The 17,032-nt window shown below is 55.3% G+C and overlaps 2 protein-coding genes across 3 annotated transcripts; both read left to right on the top strand.

The window, feature by feature from the left end:
* Positions 1-394: 394 nt before the first annotated feature.
* On the top strand, positions 395-13,173 carry Cchcr1 (coiled-coil alpha-helical rod protein 1). Of its 2 annotated transcripts, none has more exons than XM_032889063.1 (18): positions 395-1,011; positions 1,285-1,351; positions 1,461-1,674; positions 3,796-4,099; positions 6,465-6,628; positions 6,740-6,875; positions 7,019-7,129; positions 7,308-7,457; positions 8,491-8,601; positions 8,719-8,825; positions 9,620-9,732; positions 9,897-9,942; positions 10,094-10,242; positions 10,979-11,167; positions 11,246-11,347; positions 12,312-12,463; positions 12,616-12,724; positions 12,886-13,173. In XM_032889063.1, exons 1-18 carry the CDS (start codon positions 814-816, stop codon positions 13,029-13,031), a joined length of 2,568 nt encoding a protein of 855 aa, XP_032744954.1. In that variant the 5' UTR covers positions 395-813; the 3' UTR covers positions 13,032-13,173. The 2 variants fall into 2 exon arrangements, with proteins under 2 accessions (XP_032744954.1, XP_032744953.1); XM_032889062.1 differs by having other exon boundaries at positions 397-1,011; positions 12,574-12,724.
* Positions 13,174-15,710: 2,537 nt separating this feature from the next.
* On the top strand, positions 15,711-16,700 carry Psors1c2 (psoriasis susceptibility 1 candidate 2). Its single transcript, XM_032889064.1, has 2 exons — positions 15,711-15,765; positions 16,348-16,700. The coding sequence occupies exons 1-2, from the start codon at positions 15,711-15,713 to the stop codon at positions 16,698-16,700; spliced, it is 408 nt and encodes a 135-aa protein (XP_032744955.1).
* Positions 16,701-17,032: the final 332 nt, after the last annotated feature.

The raw sequence follows: 17,032 nt of genomic DNA on the forward strand, positions 1-17,032 counted from the left end.
TTATTGGTCGGTGCGTGGGCAGGGGTTACCTATCTCCCGCCCTCCGCCACTTCTGATTGGCCGGCACGTTTTCCCGGGTTCCCGGGAAGGGGCGGGGCTGTCAGGGCGCGGAGAAGATCTTGGGCGTCGGTGTTCCTGCGTGCACCTTTCGTCTTCCTATTTCCGGTAGGGGAGAAATGGTGCTGTAGAGCAGCCCGCCAACACACCCGCTTCGCGCATGCGTGATCAGGGTGTGGCGTCTAGACTGGGAGATAAGTGTAAGGGGCGTGGCAAGAGGGCGGATCTCGCGCTGGGTAAGGGGCGTTCGGGCAGAGTCAGTTGGGGGCGGAAAGAGTCTGAGAGGGGGTACAAGGGGGGCGGAGGGGGGGTCCACAGGGCAAGAGGGGTACAGGAGTCGGGTCAAGGGACAGATGAGGAGGTCAAGACAGCCTCAGAGTTCAGGGTGGTCCTGATAGGGTTGAGGCAGGAGTGTGTGCGGGAGAGGAGAGGGGGGAGACAGGACAGAGAGCCACCAAGATAATTCCATCGAGAAAGATTCAGACTAGGACTTAGGACTAGGAAGAGAAGCGGGTAGGAATTTCGGGGGTCGAGTGAAAAAAAAATACTTGAATTAACGGAAGTGGGGGAAAGGAGATGCTGTAGGACTCTGAAGAGAGGTTCATCGGGGATGGAAATCCCCTAGGGGATAGAGTGCAACTGAAGCCGGTTACAGAGAGGCACAGATGAGTTAGCAGGAAGCTGGCTTCCCAGCAACGGGCTCCAGGCTGCGCGGGTTCCTCCCTCGGGGATCCTAGGGAAGCCGCTTAACCCCACATGTGGCCTCATTCTTCTGGGGCCAGGCCTTGGGCTAACCCTTTAATAGGAAATGACCCAGAAATCGTGACTCGATGGTGCCTAGATGGGCTTCCCAACGGGCCTACCATTCCGTGGCGAGGACTGTGGAGACTGGGTTCCCTATACTGTGTTCAGAGAGTCCTGAGCTGCAGGGACCGTAGACACTTAAGGAGGAAGGTAAAGGCAACACCCAGAATCCTGTAAGTAGAAGCAAGCCTTCATCTCAGCAAATTTACCTTAGGGTTGTCGCCTTGGTTCGTTAGAGCATGGTTGGGACAAACAAGTGGTTTGGCTATGGTCTGCCTTCTTAGGGAAGTAGGAAAAGAGAAGCCTATGGCCGGATAGACCTGCCAGTAACTTAAGGATTATGACTTTGTTGTTATAGGGCTTTCTCTTTGGAAGGTGGTCTGAAAATTGAATTGGAGTGTCCTTGTTTCTCCTGTTGTCCAGGGGAACATAGGTGACTGGAGACAAGAGCTAGAAGATTCATATAACAGGGAGATGCTGCCACCATCAGGTCAGTAAAGGTAGTCAAGGAGGCCAGGAGGCCAGGAGACCCCACCCCACCCCACCCCACCCCCGTGCCCCCCAGAAACTGACAATCTTTTACTCTTGTGACCCCTCAGGTTTTGATGGGCTGGTTCCTCCCTCCCACTTCCAAGCTCGACCCCTCTCAACCCTGCCAAGAATGGCCTCGACCTGGGCTTCAAACGTTCCCTTGGTCCAATCTCCGCCTGGCCAAGATGTCTTAGAGAGGCGGCTAGACACTCAGAGGTCGACAGTGACCATGTGGGGACAGGATTTCTGTGGAGACAGGCAGGGGCTTGGGCGGAGAGGCAGGTAGGGATCTGTCAATCACCTCTTCCTCAGACTGACTAACGGCCTTCCATACAAACGTGCCTTCCTTTCAGCCCCCAGTTCTGTGACCTGTGTAGCTTTCCATAGGCCATTGTTGGCGCACACCACATCTGTCCGGGACAGCATAAAGAGATGTCTGGACTTAAATTCTCAACCGAATGAGGAATGTGGATGTCTTAAGGGAGGGGACAAGTTGTGCAGAAGCTGTTTTAAAGCAACATGACACGCAGCTTAGACATATTGACCCAGTTCTTTAGTAGGAATATGCAACTGGAGCGGGCTCTGCTCTGTGAATGTGTTTTAAGACTTGTATTTAGGGGGCTGGAGAGATGGCTCAGCGGTTAAGAGCACTGACTGCTCTTCCTGGGGTCCTGAGTTCTAATCCCAGCAACCACATGGTGTCTTACAACCAACTGTAATGAAATCTGATGCCCTCTTCTGGTGTGTCTGAAGACAGCTACAGTGTACTTATATATAATAAATAAATAAATCTTTAAAAAAAGACTTAATTTTTTAAAAAAATTGTTTTAAAGATTTATTTATTATATACATATGTGTATGTGTATATGTATGTATGTGTGTGTAATATATATATTGTTCTGCCTACATGCATACCGGTGTACCAGAGGAGGGCACAAGATCCCATTACAGATGGCCATAAGCCACCATGTAGTTGCTGGGAATTGAACTCAGGATCTCTGGAAGAGCAGTCAGTGCTCTTAACCACTGAGCCATCTCTCCAGCCCCTGGATTTTTATTTTTGAGCCCGACACGGTCTGCCTTTAATCCCAGCACTAGAGAGTCAAAGGTAGGCTGATCTCTTAGTTCAAGGCCCCATCCTGGTCTAGAGACTGAGTTTCAGGACAGTCAGGGCTACATAGACAAAAAACTTGTCTAGAAAGAAAACCAAACAACAAGAAAGACTTTATTTATCTGTGTGTGAGCATTTATATTTGGAGGCCAAAAGAGGGGGAAGGATCCTGCGTAGTTGGGAGTTACAGGCAGCTATCAGCCTTACAGTGTCGGGGCTGGGAACTGAACTCAGGTTCTTTGCAAGATCATCAAGCACTCTTAGCCCCCCAGCCGTCTCTCCAGCCCCTGTGGATACACGGCTCTGTGTGAATGAGAGGTCTTACCTTAGTATCTTTACCCCCCAGTATCCTGGAGCATCAGTCTGTCAGAGGGGGATGTTAGGAGACAGATTGTAAGGAACCATGGGCAAGTCATTACTAGCCTCCAGTGAAAGGGGATCCTGCCATCCTCAGGGACAGAGCTGCCTCAGGAGTCTCCACATTGCACGTTCAGATGTGCAGGACACTGAGTCACTTGTAAACCGAGTGCCTCAGACTCCTCGCGCGATGTACTGAGCGCTCACCCAAAGCCCGCACCGAAAGAGCAGGGTGCAGCCGTGGGTGCCCATAATCCCAGTTGCGACTTGCAAAGAGTCTCGGGAGAAGCCAGAAGCCAGCGTGCTGACGCAGTGCAAGCAGGCTTAGGGAAACCCCTGACAACCAAGAGGTCAGGAAGGGAAGCAGAAGACACCATCAGGAAACAGGAGCGACGTTGTCTTCAATTTTTTTCCCTTGTTGCGTTTATATACTTCTCATGTGGATACGCACATGCGCGCATACATGCCCTGGTGCACAGATCAAAGAGTGGGGGCAGAGGATCTCAAGTTCAGGGCCAGCCTCTGCTGTGTACTGGGTCAGCCTGGGCTACATGAGACCCTGTCTCAAACAAATTGAAAAACAAAAATGTAAAAAAAAAAATCACTTGGCCCTTAGTTTCCGCCCCACCCCTTCCTTTGCCTTTATCTAGAATTCAGATATCTTCACACTCAAAACCTGTACCCCCCTTCCCCCATGTGCACGTTTGACGTTTAACGCATCTATCTGCTTGTGCGTAGATCTCTGGAGAGATGGTGTTCCTTGCCGATCTCACTAGCCCTTAGGTCGTCCGAGTGCAAATAGTGATGACCTCATGCGCTTAGTAGGGACTTGATGGGTGATGGTGGTGTGGTAGATGCATCGATCCTCCTGCCTCAGCTTCAGCCCCTTGCTTCCACCCTCCCAGCAGCTCACCCGTGCCCACCTGTCTTTGAAGGTCTCTGGAGCTGGGGGTCTCCGGTGCCCTGAGCCAGCAGGCTGAGCTGATCTCTCGGCAGCTCCAAGAGTTGAGGCTGCTGGAGGAGGAGGTCCGGACCCTTCGGGAGACCTCCCTGCAGCAGAAGATGAGGTTAGAGTCTCAGGCCGTGGAGCTGGATGCTCTCGCAGTGGCGGAGAAGGCGGGGCAAGCCGAGGCCGAGGGCCTGCGCACCGCCTTGGCCGGAGCGGAAATGGTTCGGAAGAACCTGGAAGAGGCGAAGCAGAAGGAGCTGGAGGAGATTCACAGTCTGCACCAAGAGCAGGTGAACACGCAGCGGGGAGTGGCTTAAAAGCGTTTCAGGGCCCGCTGTCCAGTAAATCGCAAGGAGCCTCGGGAACAGCAGACCCGTGGGGCTGGGGGAGAACCTGGGTTTCCCTCAGGCTGCGTCTTTGAGTTACCTGTAGGAAGGTTCTCTGAATCAGTCAGCTCCAGACAGACATTGTGAGCGAGATGGGCTGGCTGGTGGTATGTCAAAAAAAATGACAAATGGGGGCTGGAGAGATGGCTCAGTGGTTAAGAGTACCGACTGCTCTTCCAAACGTCCTGAGTTCAATTCCCAGTAACCACATGGTGGCTCACAACTATCTGTAATGGGATCCGATGCCCTCTTCTGGTGTGTCTGAAGACAGCTACAGTGTGCTTATATATAATCAATAAATAAATCTTTTTTTAAAAAAAAGACAAAAAGCCACTGACAGGTTCTAAGTAACTGAGGCTGGAACTTGCAGTAGAGTGTCCCCCTGCCCTGCACGAGGCTACCGGTTCAGCCTCCGTGTCACCAGAAAAGAAGGCTTTTGTTTTTTTAATTTTTGTTGTTGTCGAGACAGGGTCTCGCTATGTAGCTGTGGCCAGCCTTGACTCTTGCTTCTGCCTCCCAAGTGCTAGGATCAAAGGTATGCACTGCCACACCGAGCTTCAGAGAGAAACAGGGAAATAACACAATCAGATTTATATTTTATGTCCAGAAAGACCTGGGCTTCAAGAAAGATTTGGCACTGGTGATGTTGACAGGGCTGGCTGGGCCGGCCCTGCAGGGGGAAGCAGGAGCCCCATCTGCTCCGCTGCCCCTGGCCTGGTTTGGGGTCTAGTGAGGAAGACCCTCCCTTCCTAGAGCACCCCCATCATTACACTGAAGTAGGGTCCGACCGTTGGCTGCTAGAGCTTAGAAAGCTGCCAGCAGGCCAAGGGCAGGTGAGAGGTCTTCCCGAGGGCGGGACAGCGCCTGCGCAGGGGTGCAGGGAGAGCCACCGGAGAGCTTGGGGAAGTGTGTTGTCTCGTGCTGTAGGCGTTGTGGGTGTGGCAAGCCTGCTTCTTTGTGGGCCGAGGGTTGTTAAGGCAGCACCTTGATCTGTAGGCCTGGCTGGCTGTGAACTTGAGACAGTACTCCCCACTCAGCCTCCCAAGTACTGGAAGGTCTCAGGGTTCCTATTGCTCTGATAAAGAGCTGACGAAAAGCATCCTCAGGAAGGAAGGGAAAAGCTTCTGGCTCACCTCACCCTGCTCACAGCCGGCTGAGGGAAGCTGAGGCCACGGAGGGACACTGCTCCCTGGCTTGTTCCTCTTTGGCTTGGTCAGCAGGCTTTCCTGCATAACTCAGGACCACCTATCTAGGGGAGGCACCACCTCCCCGTGGGCGGGGTCCTTACCAATCAATCACCATCAAGAATGTCCCATTGGCTTGCCTATAGGCTGATCTGATGGGTGCATTTCCTCAACTGAGTTTCCCCTTCTCCAATGTCAGGTTGGCCAAAGAGGAGCTAGCACTCGGGGTTGAAGACATTTTGCTCCCGCCATGCACTGAGGGGTGTGTGTACATTCAGGTGTGGGTCTGTAGGTGAGGGTGTGAGTGTGCCTGGCACGTGTGTGGAGGCCTCCAGACAAGGTCTTTTATCATGGAGGCCAGACCCGGAGCTTCAGGGATCCACCCATGTCTCCTCCTATCCCACAGAATGGGGCGATTACAGGTGTGTGCTGGCCTGCCCGGCTTTGCAAAAGTTTTGGGGCTCCTAGCTCAGGTCTTCATACTTGTGAGGCAAACACTTACTGACGAGTCATCTCCATAGTCGGCAAGTTTCAGGCCTGAGGTGGGGCCATTTACTCTAGCTGTTAGCAATGAACACAGAGAGACCGGGAAGTGAACCGGCACCAGTTGACGATTGTTTGAAACATAACTGTGGAGAACAAGAGACCAAGATCTCCCCCATTTGCTTACAGTAGCATATCAGTCAGATGGCTCTCTGGGAGACCAGGCCCCATAGTGTGGTGGGTGGCCCTCCATCTCCTAAAGATTTATTTTCGCTTGTGAGTGTGTGTTGTGTCTGTGAGTGTATACCACATGTATGAGGGCCTCAGAGGTCAGAAGAGGACATTGGGTCCTCTGAACTGCCTGTCGTGGGTGCTGGGAACTGAACTTGGGTCTGAGCTGCTGAGCCCCTGTCCAGCCCCCCCAGGATGGCCTTTTCTGAATGCATTCCTCTTCCTCCTCCTCCTCCTCCTCCCCTCCTCCTCCTCCTCCTCCCTCCCTCCTCCTCCTCCTTCCTCCTCCTCCTCTTCCTCCTCCCTTCCTCTTCCCTCCTCCTCCTCCTCCTCCTCCTCCTCCTCCTCCTCCTCCTCCTCCTCCTCCACAGCTGTCCTCCCTGACACAGGCTCACCAGAAGGCTCTCGACAGTCTGACCAGCAAGGCTGAGGGCTTGGAGAAGTCTCTGAACAGCCTGGAAATGAAACGGGCAGGGGAAGCCAAGCAGCTGACTATGGCCCAGAAGGAGGCGGACCTGCTTAGGAATCAGCTGAGGTCAGTGGGCTGTGCAGGGGTGTGAGCAGGGGCCCCAGCAGGTGACGTGGTGCTGGGCATCATCTCCGGGCTGTTCCACTGAGGACTGTCCCATTTCTGCTTCAACCTTAGTAAGACCCAAGAGGAGCTGGAGGCTCAGGTGACCTTGGTGGAGAATCTGAGGAAGTATGTGGGGGAACAAGTCCCTCCTGAGGTTCCTAGCCAGGCACGGGAGCTGGAACAGAAGGAGCTGCTAGACACCTTGAAGGTAGGAGGAAAGACACCAGGGGATCAGGGGATGGATTGGGAGGAGAGAGCATAGCCCTCTAGAAGGGAAGCCATGCTGTCCTTGGGACTACCCTCGGTCTGAGGGTAGCGTGGGGAACCTGAATGATGGAGTTCTTTTCCCAGCACTTGAAGGAGGACAGGACTAACCTTCAGGCCACCGTGGAGCTACTGCAGGTACGGGTACAGAGCCTCACACACATGCTCGCCCTGCAAGAAGAGGAGCTGACCAGGAAGGTAGGCCCCTCCCTCATCCTCCAAACCCTGCCCTGCTGCAGGCCTTCCCTCTCTGGGGAAGGTAGGTGGTATACTACTGAGACCCCTAACCGCCTCACCGTGGACGGCAGGACTGGAAGGACAAGGTCACCAGTTCCCGCCTCCTTAGAAGATCCATTCCCTTCTTTCCCACGTGCAGATTCATCCTCTAGACCCCTTGGAGCCCGAGTTTCCTAAGAAGTGCCGCTCGTTGCTGCGCGGCTGGCGGGAGAAGGTGTTTGCCCTCATGGTGCAGCTCAAAGCCCAGGACCTGCAGCACAGGGACTCCACCAAGCAGCTGAGGGACCAGGTCAGGGGCTGTGTCTCTCCCAGTGATGACAGTTAGTCTTTGGGTGGTTGCCACACGCTGGGCACAGAGCCCTGAGCGGAAGAGTCCCCGTTTTCACGGAGCTTGAGTCCTAGAAGGACGCACGGAGAAGCAGAAAAATGGGTCACATCGTCATACACGTGCTACGGAGAAGTGGTGGTGACAAGACTGAGGTGGATGGATAGGATGGTCAGGGACGGCCTCTCTGAGCAGGCCACAGCATCCATCAGGGCGTGGCACAGTCAGGGGAAGGGATCAGGATGGTTTCCCAAAGCGTGGGCAGCCTGACTCAGAAAGAAGATTCAAGACAGAGTTTTCTGTGTACTGTAGCTGTCCTGGAACTCACTTTGTAGACCTGACTGGCCAATAAGTGATCTGCCTGCCTCTCCCTTCCTCATGCTGGAATTAAAGGTACGTCTTAGCACACCATACCACAACGGGCGTTCTTTTCTTCCTTCCTTCCTTCTTTTCTTTTCTTCTTTCCTTCCTTTCTTTTCTTCCTTCTTTCCTTCTTTTCTTCTTTCTTTCTTTCTTTCTTCCTTCCTTCCTTCCTTCCTTTCTTTCTTTCTTTTGTACTTAATTTAGCTGGGTGTGGTGTACTCCTTTAATTCCAGCAGGTAGGAGGAAGAGGCAGAGGGTCTCTGAATTTGAGGCCAGCCTGGTCTACATAGTGAGTTCCAGGACAGCCAGGGCTACATAGTGAAACCCTGTCTTAGAAAGAAAGAAAAGGTGTGCTTATTTTGTTTTGTGTCTGAATGTTTTGCCTGCATATATGTCTGTGTACCATGTGCCCATGGAAGTCAGGAGGTGTTTGCTCCCCCAGAACTGGAGTTACAGATGGTTATGAGCCATCCTGTGGGAAAAGGGACTCAAACTCTGTGAGAGCAGCCAGCGTTCTTAACCACTGAGCCATCTCTGCAGCCCCAGTCCAGAGACTCCTGCCCCATCTCCTTCACCGGCATTCCCCATAGCTTTGGCTCTAGATTTCCCTGCTCAGTTCCCTCTGCTCCTGTAGGTAGCAGAGCTCCAGGAGCAAGTGACCGCCCAAAGCCAGGAGCAGGCCATCTTGCAGCGTGCCCTACAAGACAAAACTGCACAGGTGGAGGTGGAGCGGATGAGCACCAAGGTCTGAGGGTGCTCCTTAAGGGAGGAGGGTGAAGAAGACCCTGGCTGGGTCTGTGGGCCAGGGGCCAGGGAGGGAGGTGTACGAGAGAGAGCACACACAAAGCTGCATCCTTACCAGACCCTGAAGATGGAGCTGAGTCAGGCGCAGGAGGCCAGGTGGAGGCAGGAGCAGCAGGCGGCCTCTGCTGAGGAGCAGCTGAAGTTCGTGGTCAGTGCAATGAACAGGTATCTGTCACAGAGCAGCAGGTGGAGGAGCCCGGAAGAGCCTCAGGCGAGAGAGAGGGAGAGAGAGAGGGAGAGAGAGAGGGGGGGGGGCAGGAGGATGCAGGATGGAGTATGCCGGCTTCTGTGCTCTGAAGCTAAGTAGGGCAGCTAGGAGGAGCTGTGACTTCGGAGGTCAGGGAAGGGAACTGTAGCCGTGTGCAGACCTCCCTCCCTCCCTCTCTTCCTCCTTCCTTCTTTTGCAACCCTAATTGTACAGCTGGGCTGGTCTATAGCTCAGTAGCAGAACACTTACCCAGCATTCAGGAATCTCTGGTTTCAATCCCTGGCACCAGAAAGGAAAGCTGAAACTTTTAAACTTGCACAGACAGAGTCAGACTAGTTTAGAAGAACCAGATTCAAAGCTCTGCACGTGCCAGCCTCCAGGAAGATGTTAGGGTGTCGTGTCTGGGGTTTTACTTTCTGCTAGATCACATACATGGTTCTCAATAAAAGCTACCAGAAAGCCCTTCCAGGCTTTGAACACCCGAACCCCAGTTGAGATGTTCTGACTGAGCTTAAGCACTTAGATCCTCTAGGTTTGCTAAGGAGCTGGATTGACCTGCAGGGTTCGCCAAGGTCCTGCCTCTCCTGTAGGCTCCCGTTTCTCCTTTGCTTGCTACTTAACAGCCTCCCCCCTCCCTCCACACTCCCCGCTCATGTACCAGGACAGGACAGACGTGTCCTCTGCCCCAGACCCTGCGGGTCTTGAAGGGATGAGGGGAGGAAGGACCGTGAGTGACCTATATCTTCTTCAGCACTCAGGCCAGACTCCAGAGCACCATGACCAGGGTGGACCAGGCTGTAGCCCGGATTCCCAGCCTCTGCAACCGGCTCAGCTATGCTGTCCGTAAGGTCCACACCATTAAAGGTACACAGAACGACCTAGCCCTCCTTCTGGCCTAGCCCTCTTCCTCTTAGCTCTGGATCTAACCCCATGTTTGTCCTCTGTTGCCTTGGTAACTATCACTGTCCTGTGCTCCCCGCCACCCTCTGTCCACGTGTTCTCATCTGTCTGTCCTCTCTTCTCTTCAGGTTTGATGGCTCGAAAGTTGGCTCTTGTTCAGTTGCGCCTGGAGAGGTGAAGTTCGGGCACATTGAGGTGGAGGGGTGTGTGTGGATGTTGGGGACAACCTGTTGGCTGCTAGGACCCAGAGGGACCAAGGAGGGGTGGAGGCACTGGTCACGCAGTTGCTGGGGAGGTTTCTCTGACTCCATCATCGCTGTCCCAGCTGTCCCCCACCTGAACCTGCACCCCCACCGGACACAGACCTGAGCCTTGAGTTGGAGCAGCTACGGGAAGAACGGAACCGCTTGGATGCAGAACTGCAGCTGAGTGCCCACCTGATCCAACAGGAGGTGGGCCGGGTACGGGAGCAAGGTACGCCTGCCTGCGTGCCTACCTGCCTGCCTGCCTGCACTCCTGAGCGCCTGGGTGCCTGCCTGCCCTGCCTGCCTGCCTGCCGTGCCCTGCCCTGCCTGCCTGCCTGCCTGCCTGCCTGCCTGCCCTGCCTGCCTGCACGCCTGCCTGCCTGCCCTGCCTGCCTGCCTGCCCTGCCTGCCTGCCCTGCCCGCCCTGCCTGCCTGCCTGCCTGCCTGCCTGCCTGCCTGCCCTGCCCTGCCCTGCCCTGCCTGTCTGCCTGCCTGTCTGCCCTGCCTGCCTGCCTGCCTGCCTGCCTGCCTGCCTGCCTGCCTGCCTGCCCTGCCGCCCCTGCCTGCCTGTCCTGTGTGCCTGCCTGCCTGCCCTGCCTGCCTGCACGCCTGCCTGCCTGCCCTGCCTGGGTGCCTGCCTGCCCTGCCTGCCTGCCTGCCTGCCTGTCTGCCCTGCCTGCCTGCCTGCCTGCCCCCCCTGCCCCTGCCCTGTCCGCCCTGCCTGCCTGCCTGCCTGTCTGCCCTGCCTGCCTGCCCGCCTGCCCTGCCCTGCCCTGCCGCGCCCTGCCCGCCCTGCCTGTCTGCCCTGCCTGCCTGCCTGCCGTGCCCTGCCCTGCCTGCCTGCCTGCCTGCCTGCCTGCTCTGTGTGCCTGCCTGCCTGCCTGCCTGAGCTGGGCTGGAGGAGACTCAATCAGCTGAGGCTCTGGTGCCAGCAGAGGTCTTGCGTGACCATAGTTCCCTTTCAGGGGAGGCAGAGCACCGGCACCTGACCGAAGTAGCCCAGCAGTTGGAGCAGGAGCTGCAGCGTGCCCAGGAATCCCTGGCTAGCGTTGGGCAGCAGCTGGAGGCAGCCCGTCAAGGCCAGCAGGAGAGCACAGAGGAAGCTGCCAGCCTCCGTCAGGAGCTGACCCAGCAGCAGGAGATCTACGGGCAAGGTGTGGGGGCGCGGCAGTGTGTGCCACCCTGCAGGACGGGCAGCTCCCCCTGACACTGCCTCATGCCCTCAACTGCAGCTCTGCAAGAGAAGGTGGCGGAGGTGGAAAGTCGGCTTCGGGAACAGCTCTCAGACACAAAGAGGAGGCTGAACGAGGCCCGGAGGGAGCAGGCCAAGGCTGGTGAGATGTGGGGGGGGAAGGCAGCATGGGACACAGGGCTGCCAATCCCATCTCACCCCAGGCTTTTTTCAAGCTTTTGTTGACACGTGTATGTAGTGACGTACCGTAGGACTGACATAGTGAATTCTTACGCAGTGAACACACCGCAGCCAGCACCAGCTCAGGAACAGCTTTGGTTCCGGGCCTGCGTCACTGCCCCTCAACGGGCACCACTGTTGTGGCGTCACTTCTGGCAGCTGCCCTCACTAGAGACCTAACACTTGGACGAGTTAGAGGGACAGGATGGATGTTCGTGTCTTCCCTGAGTGGAGACACAGTTAACACCCTGCTCGCTTGCCTATGTCCCGTGCTTACACGTGTGGACATTTGAGTCATGTAGGTTGCAGCAGACAAGATGGTTTAGCTGCACGCCTCACAGATAGAAAATTCTCTAATCATGCGTCGTAAGAACACGAGCCCTAGCCACACATGGCGGCACTGGCCTGTCACCCCAGCCCAGCCTTTGAAAGTAAGGGGCAGAGTAGGTTAGGGCCAGCCTGGACCACATAGCGGAACCTGTCTCAATAGTTTAGGGCCAGCCTGGACCACATAGCGGAACCTGTCTCAATAGTTTAGGGCCAGCCTGGGCCACATAGCGGAACCTGTCTCAATAGTTTAGGGCCAGCCTGGGCCACATAGCAGAACCTGTCTCAATAGTTTAGGGCCAGCCTGGGCCACATAGCGGAACCTGTCTCAATAGTTTAGGACCAGCCTGGGCCACATAGCAGAACCTGTCTCAAGACAGCAGCAACACAGATCACATGAGTGTGACTCCGGCCCCTGTCCAGGCCTTGCCTAAGGAACTGGCATCAGGGATGAGGACCCCATGACATCAGCCCACCCATGGTGTGGAAGAGTCCCCGAGAGAGTTGAGAGCTCAAGTCTCATTCTGGGGCTCTGGGCTAACCCACTCCCATCTCCTTAGTGGTTTCCTTGCGCCAGATCCAACACAAAGCCACTCTGGAAAAGGAGCGGAATCAGGAGCTCAGGCGCCTGCAGGACGAGGCCCGGAAGGAAGAAGGGCAGCGGCTGACGCGGCGAGTGCAGGAGCTGGAGAGGGACAAGAACCTCATGCTGGTAGGGGACAGCAGGGAGCTGGTCACGGGAGCTGGTGGTTGAGTAAAGGTGTGGAGGGGTGGGTGGCCTGGCCTGGGCCAGTGCAGTGTGGCTGACCCTCTCCTTCCCAGGCCACCTTGAAGCAAGAGGGTCTCCTCTCCCGTTACAAGCAGCAGCGCCTGTTAGCAGTGCTTCCCTCGGGAGTGAGTAAGAAGTGCAGCTCCCAGCCTGTAGAGTCCCCTGAGTCTGCAGCAGCTTCACCGTGCAAGGAGTCTATGAAAGGTAGAACACACTGAAGGGCACTCGGTATTTCAGGCCCGAGCCCCAGAGGCCCTTGGCCTTTTATCTGTGCTGCTGTGTGCCCAGGATCCTCCCTCAGGGCCTCCCAGCCTGTGCAGCCTGCTCTCACCCCCGTGTCCATTCTGCAATGTCTCCTCTGTCAGGCTCCCTGACTGTCCTGCTTGATAACCTGCAAGGCCTGAGCGAGGCCATCTCCAGAGACGACGCTATTTGTCTGGAAGATAACCAGAACACCAAGAGCCCTCCTTCCAATCCATTGCTGGGCCGGAGCTGTCAGGAGGAGGAGTGAAGCTAGCCTGGAGCTGGATCCCCCAGGAGGGTTGGATGGGTGGACATGGGGTGGGGCCAGCCTGGCCCTGCTCCCCAGCAAGCCTTGGGACCCCAGCTTCCACCAAGTTCAAACTCTGTACTGAATAAAGATGGCTGGAATGAAGTCCTTTCCTGGAGATGTCTGGGAGACTGGGATTCCCCTGGAGCCAGCCCCTGGGGGGTGGGGGTGGGGGGCTGTGAGACGATTATCCTCCTAACCCTGCCCTTCCTCTGAGGGTACCTTTCTCCAAACCTTTCCTAACTGCTCTGGAAGTGTTCTGAGAATCTCCCAGATTTTGTTGTTGGTGGTGGTTTTGTTAGTTTGGTTTTTTGTTTTGACTTTTAAGACAGCCCTGGCTGTCCTAGAGCTTATTTCTGTAGACCAGGCTAGCCTTGAACTCAGAGACCCACCTACCTCTGCTTCCCAAGTCTGTGTGTTCTCTCTCTCTCTCTCTCTCTCTCTCTCTCTCTCTCTCCCCCTCTGTCCCTCCCTCCCTCCCTTCCTCCCTTCCTTTCTTTTTTTAGGACAGGGTCTCTGTTTAGCTCTGGCTATCAAGAATTCACTCCTTAAATCTGGCTGACCTCAAACTCAGAGATCTGCCTGCTACTGTATTGTGCCCCCAACCCTCTCCCCCACACACACACACACACACACACACACACACACACACACACACACACACTCCATACACACACACACACACACACACACACACACACACACACACACACACACACACACACACACCACACACATACACACCACACATACACACACATACACACACACACCACACACACACACACACACACACACACACACACACACACACACACACACACACACACACACACACACACAGGCATACACCACACACACATACACACACACACACACACACCACACACACACACACACACACACACCACACACACACACACACACACACACACCACACACACACCACACACACACCACACACACACACACACACACACTGGGATTACCACACCACACCAGTGCTGGGATTAAAGGCCTGAGCTATTGCTACCCAGACCAAGTTTCCTTTGTCCTCCCTTACTGTAAAAGTTACTTTCTTTGGGTGTTGAATGCCTGGAGTAAGATACTAAACATTCAACATTCAAGAGGAGTCTCAGCAGATGCTGTCCTAGCCCAGGGCCACTGTGATGGGGGGGATACCAAGAGGAACTGGCAGGGGCAGGGCAGGGAGTTCTAGGCAGAATTCCAGAAGGGCTTTGGGGTGGGCTGGGGAGCCGGCTAAGTGGGCCTAAGAGCTCTCTGGCTGCTCTTCCAGAAATCCTAGATAAATTCTTAGCAACTACGCAGAGGCCGACCACTGTAACTCCAGTTCTGGTGGATTCAGTGCCTTCTGACCTCCCCGTGCATCACTTGTCTGTAAAACACTCATTTACAATTTGTAAAAAAAAAATGTGTGTGTGTGTGTGTGTGTGTGGGTGTGTTTACGGGGTTTGGCTTATGGAGGGGTCATAGTGTACATGTTTAGGTCAGGGGAAAATTTATAATTCAGATTTCTGCCTTTTCCAGGCAGAATCCCAAACAGACCAGGTGGGGACCGATGTGTGGTGAATGGAAATTTCCCTCCCTTTTTTTTTTTTTTTTTTTTAAATACACATTTTTTTTAGGAAGATTTATTTATTTATTATATATAAGTGGAGACTGTAGCTGTCTTCAGATCAGCCACCAGAAGAGGGCATCGGATCCCAGAAACAGCCACCAGGGTTCCTGGGAATTGAACTCAGGGGGGACCTCTGGAAGAGCAGTGTGGTGCTCTTAATGAGCTATCTCCAGCCCAGTTCAGACCCTTTCAATCCTTAAGGAATCTCTCTTGGTGGTGGTGGTGGTGGTGGGGAAGGGATGTGCGTGTCCCAGAGCCCTGGTGCTCAGGGCCATCCTGAGGAAGGACGATTTCTGGGGTTACAAGGGGGAAGCTCTTCCAGAGACTTTGGTGTTGATGTAGTCACCTCTGCATGGGGTCAGGAACCAGGATATCCTGGCTTCCCGTCACCCAGGTGGCTCCCCATGGAATTCCTTAGATGTCACTGCCTGGGAAGTCCCCGTGACTGAGGAGACACGCCAGAGAGCAGCCTGCGTAGTCCAGAGTTGGGGGAGGGGGGGTGGCTCTGAGACCGAGATGCCAGTGTAGAGGGCACTATCTGGCCCAGGCGTCCCGCCTCTGCCTGTAATTACCAAGCTTCCCCACGCGGGGTTTGCCCCCATTTTGTGGCTTCCAATAACTATCACGGATGAAAGGCGGCCTTCCCTGTGATTATGAAGATGACAGGTGGGTCCCGATTCCTGCAGGGTGTGGACGGAGGAGGTGTGAAAACGAGGTGGAGCCTCCTGGGGTCTGGGTTACTGATAGGGAGACCCTGCTGCCAGGGGGGTGCGGGGGCCCGGGTGGGGCTGGGGGGCTGGGGGACTGAAAAGAGGGATACTTACTGGCAGGTTTTTTGTAAACGGGTTTGACCAGTTAGGCTCTGATAGGGATTCCTCAGGGCGCTGGGCTGGCCCCTCCCCACAGACTAGCCACCTCCTCTCCCTCCTCTGCTATAAAGCCTCTTGGGTTCTCAAGCACCTAGACTCGGAGCGCCCCGCCTTGGGGGCCAGGACACAGCCATGATGCTCAATTGGAAGCTGCTCGGCCTGCTGGTCCTTTGCCTATTTGCAGGAGGTGAGTCGTTGGAAGAGGCCGGGAGCACCGCTGGGGTGATGGGGATGGCCAAGAGGACTCGCCCTTAGGGAGGGGGACCCCCCCCCCCAGGAGGGAAGGAGTAAATGGATCGCAGACTGAAAGGGATTCTCGGAGTGTCCTTAGTGGAGCAGCTCAGGGGCACCTTGATTCTGAATATGTTGCTGGGTCAGGTGGAGACACCGGGTGTGTGGAGTCAACGGGACTGGGGTCTGTGTTGAGGGCTGGTTATTACAGAGATGGGGCCTGAGGGACAGGTGGGGCCAAGACCACTTCCGGAGTAGACCACCCGGGGAGCGGTTCCAGTGGGGTATCCTAACCACGGTTGAACAGAAGCATTTGGAGGCATGATCCTGTGGGTGGTCCCGATGAGCCCAGGGCTTTCATACCGTGAAGCTGGCCTCAGTGTTCGGGAAACGTATGGAGAACACTTTGGGGTCACTCCGAAGTCTGTTTTGGGGTTCAGGATGTGCTGGTCTAAGTGAGGCTCAACCTTTGGGTCTGAAGCTGGGTGGGAAGTGCTTTGTGACTTTATCTCTTACCGTTCTCCTTCCTCCTCTACAGGCATCTCAGGCAGTGACGACCCCTCTCCCAAATCCACAGATACCCAAGAAGAGGAGAACTCCCCACCATTGCCTCTGGGACCCCCAATCCCTGGTGATCCCTGGCCAGGGGCACCTCCTCTGTTTGATGAGCCTCCTCCTCCAGGCTCCAACCGTCCCTGGAGAGATCTTCCTGACAGTGGTGCCTGGCCCCCTAAGCCCCCGAGCACTGATCCCCCTAAACCCCCTCTGCCCGATGACCCCTGGCCAGCAGGGACCCAGCCCCCAGAAAATCCCTGGCCTCCTGCCCCTGAGATGGACAGTGAATCTCAGGAGGAGCCAGACCTTGACCCACCCCGGGAAGAGTATAGATAGGGTACCCCAGAGAACTTGAGCCTCCTCAGAGCACACCCAAGCCTACCTCTTTCTTCGTCTGCCCCCTTAGAATCTCAATTTTCCCTAATAACTCCGTTCCCTTCCTCAGTCTCTGGTTGGATTGTGTTCTGTGTTGGAAGCGTCCATGCTCTGCACCACCCTCCCTCCACCTTGTGTGGGGTCCGTGTTCAACCCCCACGTTGTCCCTCTGCTTCTCTCGATCAGCAGAAAGCACACTCCTACCTCACTCAACCTGTTCTCGCTCGGCTAGACCTGGACTACCAGGGAGAGCCTCTGTGCTCACTGCTGCCACCTGGTGTCCTTAGCTGGGA

This window comes from Rattus rattus, chromosome 18 (genome assembly GCF_011064425.1).
Source record: "Rattus rattus isolate New Zealand chromosome 18, Rrattus_CSIRO_v1, whole genome shotgun sequence".
Lineage (NCBI taxonomy): Eukaryota > Metazoa > Chordata > Mammalia > Rodentia > Muridae > Rattus > Rattus rattus.

What these genes read in the sequence shown, in the direction of transcription:
- Psors1c2 (XM_032889064.1), top strand. Translation starts at nt 15,711, where the DNA reads ATGATGCTCAATTGGAAGCTGCTCGGCCTGCTGGTCCTTTGCCTATTT. An exon ending in CCTTTGCCTATTTGCAGGAG is followed by an intron (nt 15,766 to 16,347) that starts GTGAGTCGTTGG and finishes CCTCCTCTACAG; the next exon opens with GCATCTCAGGCAGTGACGAC.
- Cchcr1 (XM_032889062.1), top strand. Translation starts at nt 814, where the DNA reads ATGTGGCCTCATTCTTCTGGGGCCAGGCCTTGGGCTAACCCTTTAATA. An exon ending in GTAGACACTTAAGGAGGAAG is followed by an intron (nt 1,012 to 1,284) that starts GTAAAGGCAACA and finishes CCTGTTGTCCAG; the next exon opens with GGGAACATAGGTGACTGGAG. An exon ending in ACAGTCTGCACCAAGAGCAG is followed by an intron (nt 4,100 to 6,464) that starts GTGAACACGCAG and finishes CCTCCTCCACAG; the next exon opens with CTGTCCTCCCTGACACAGGC.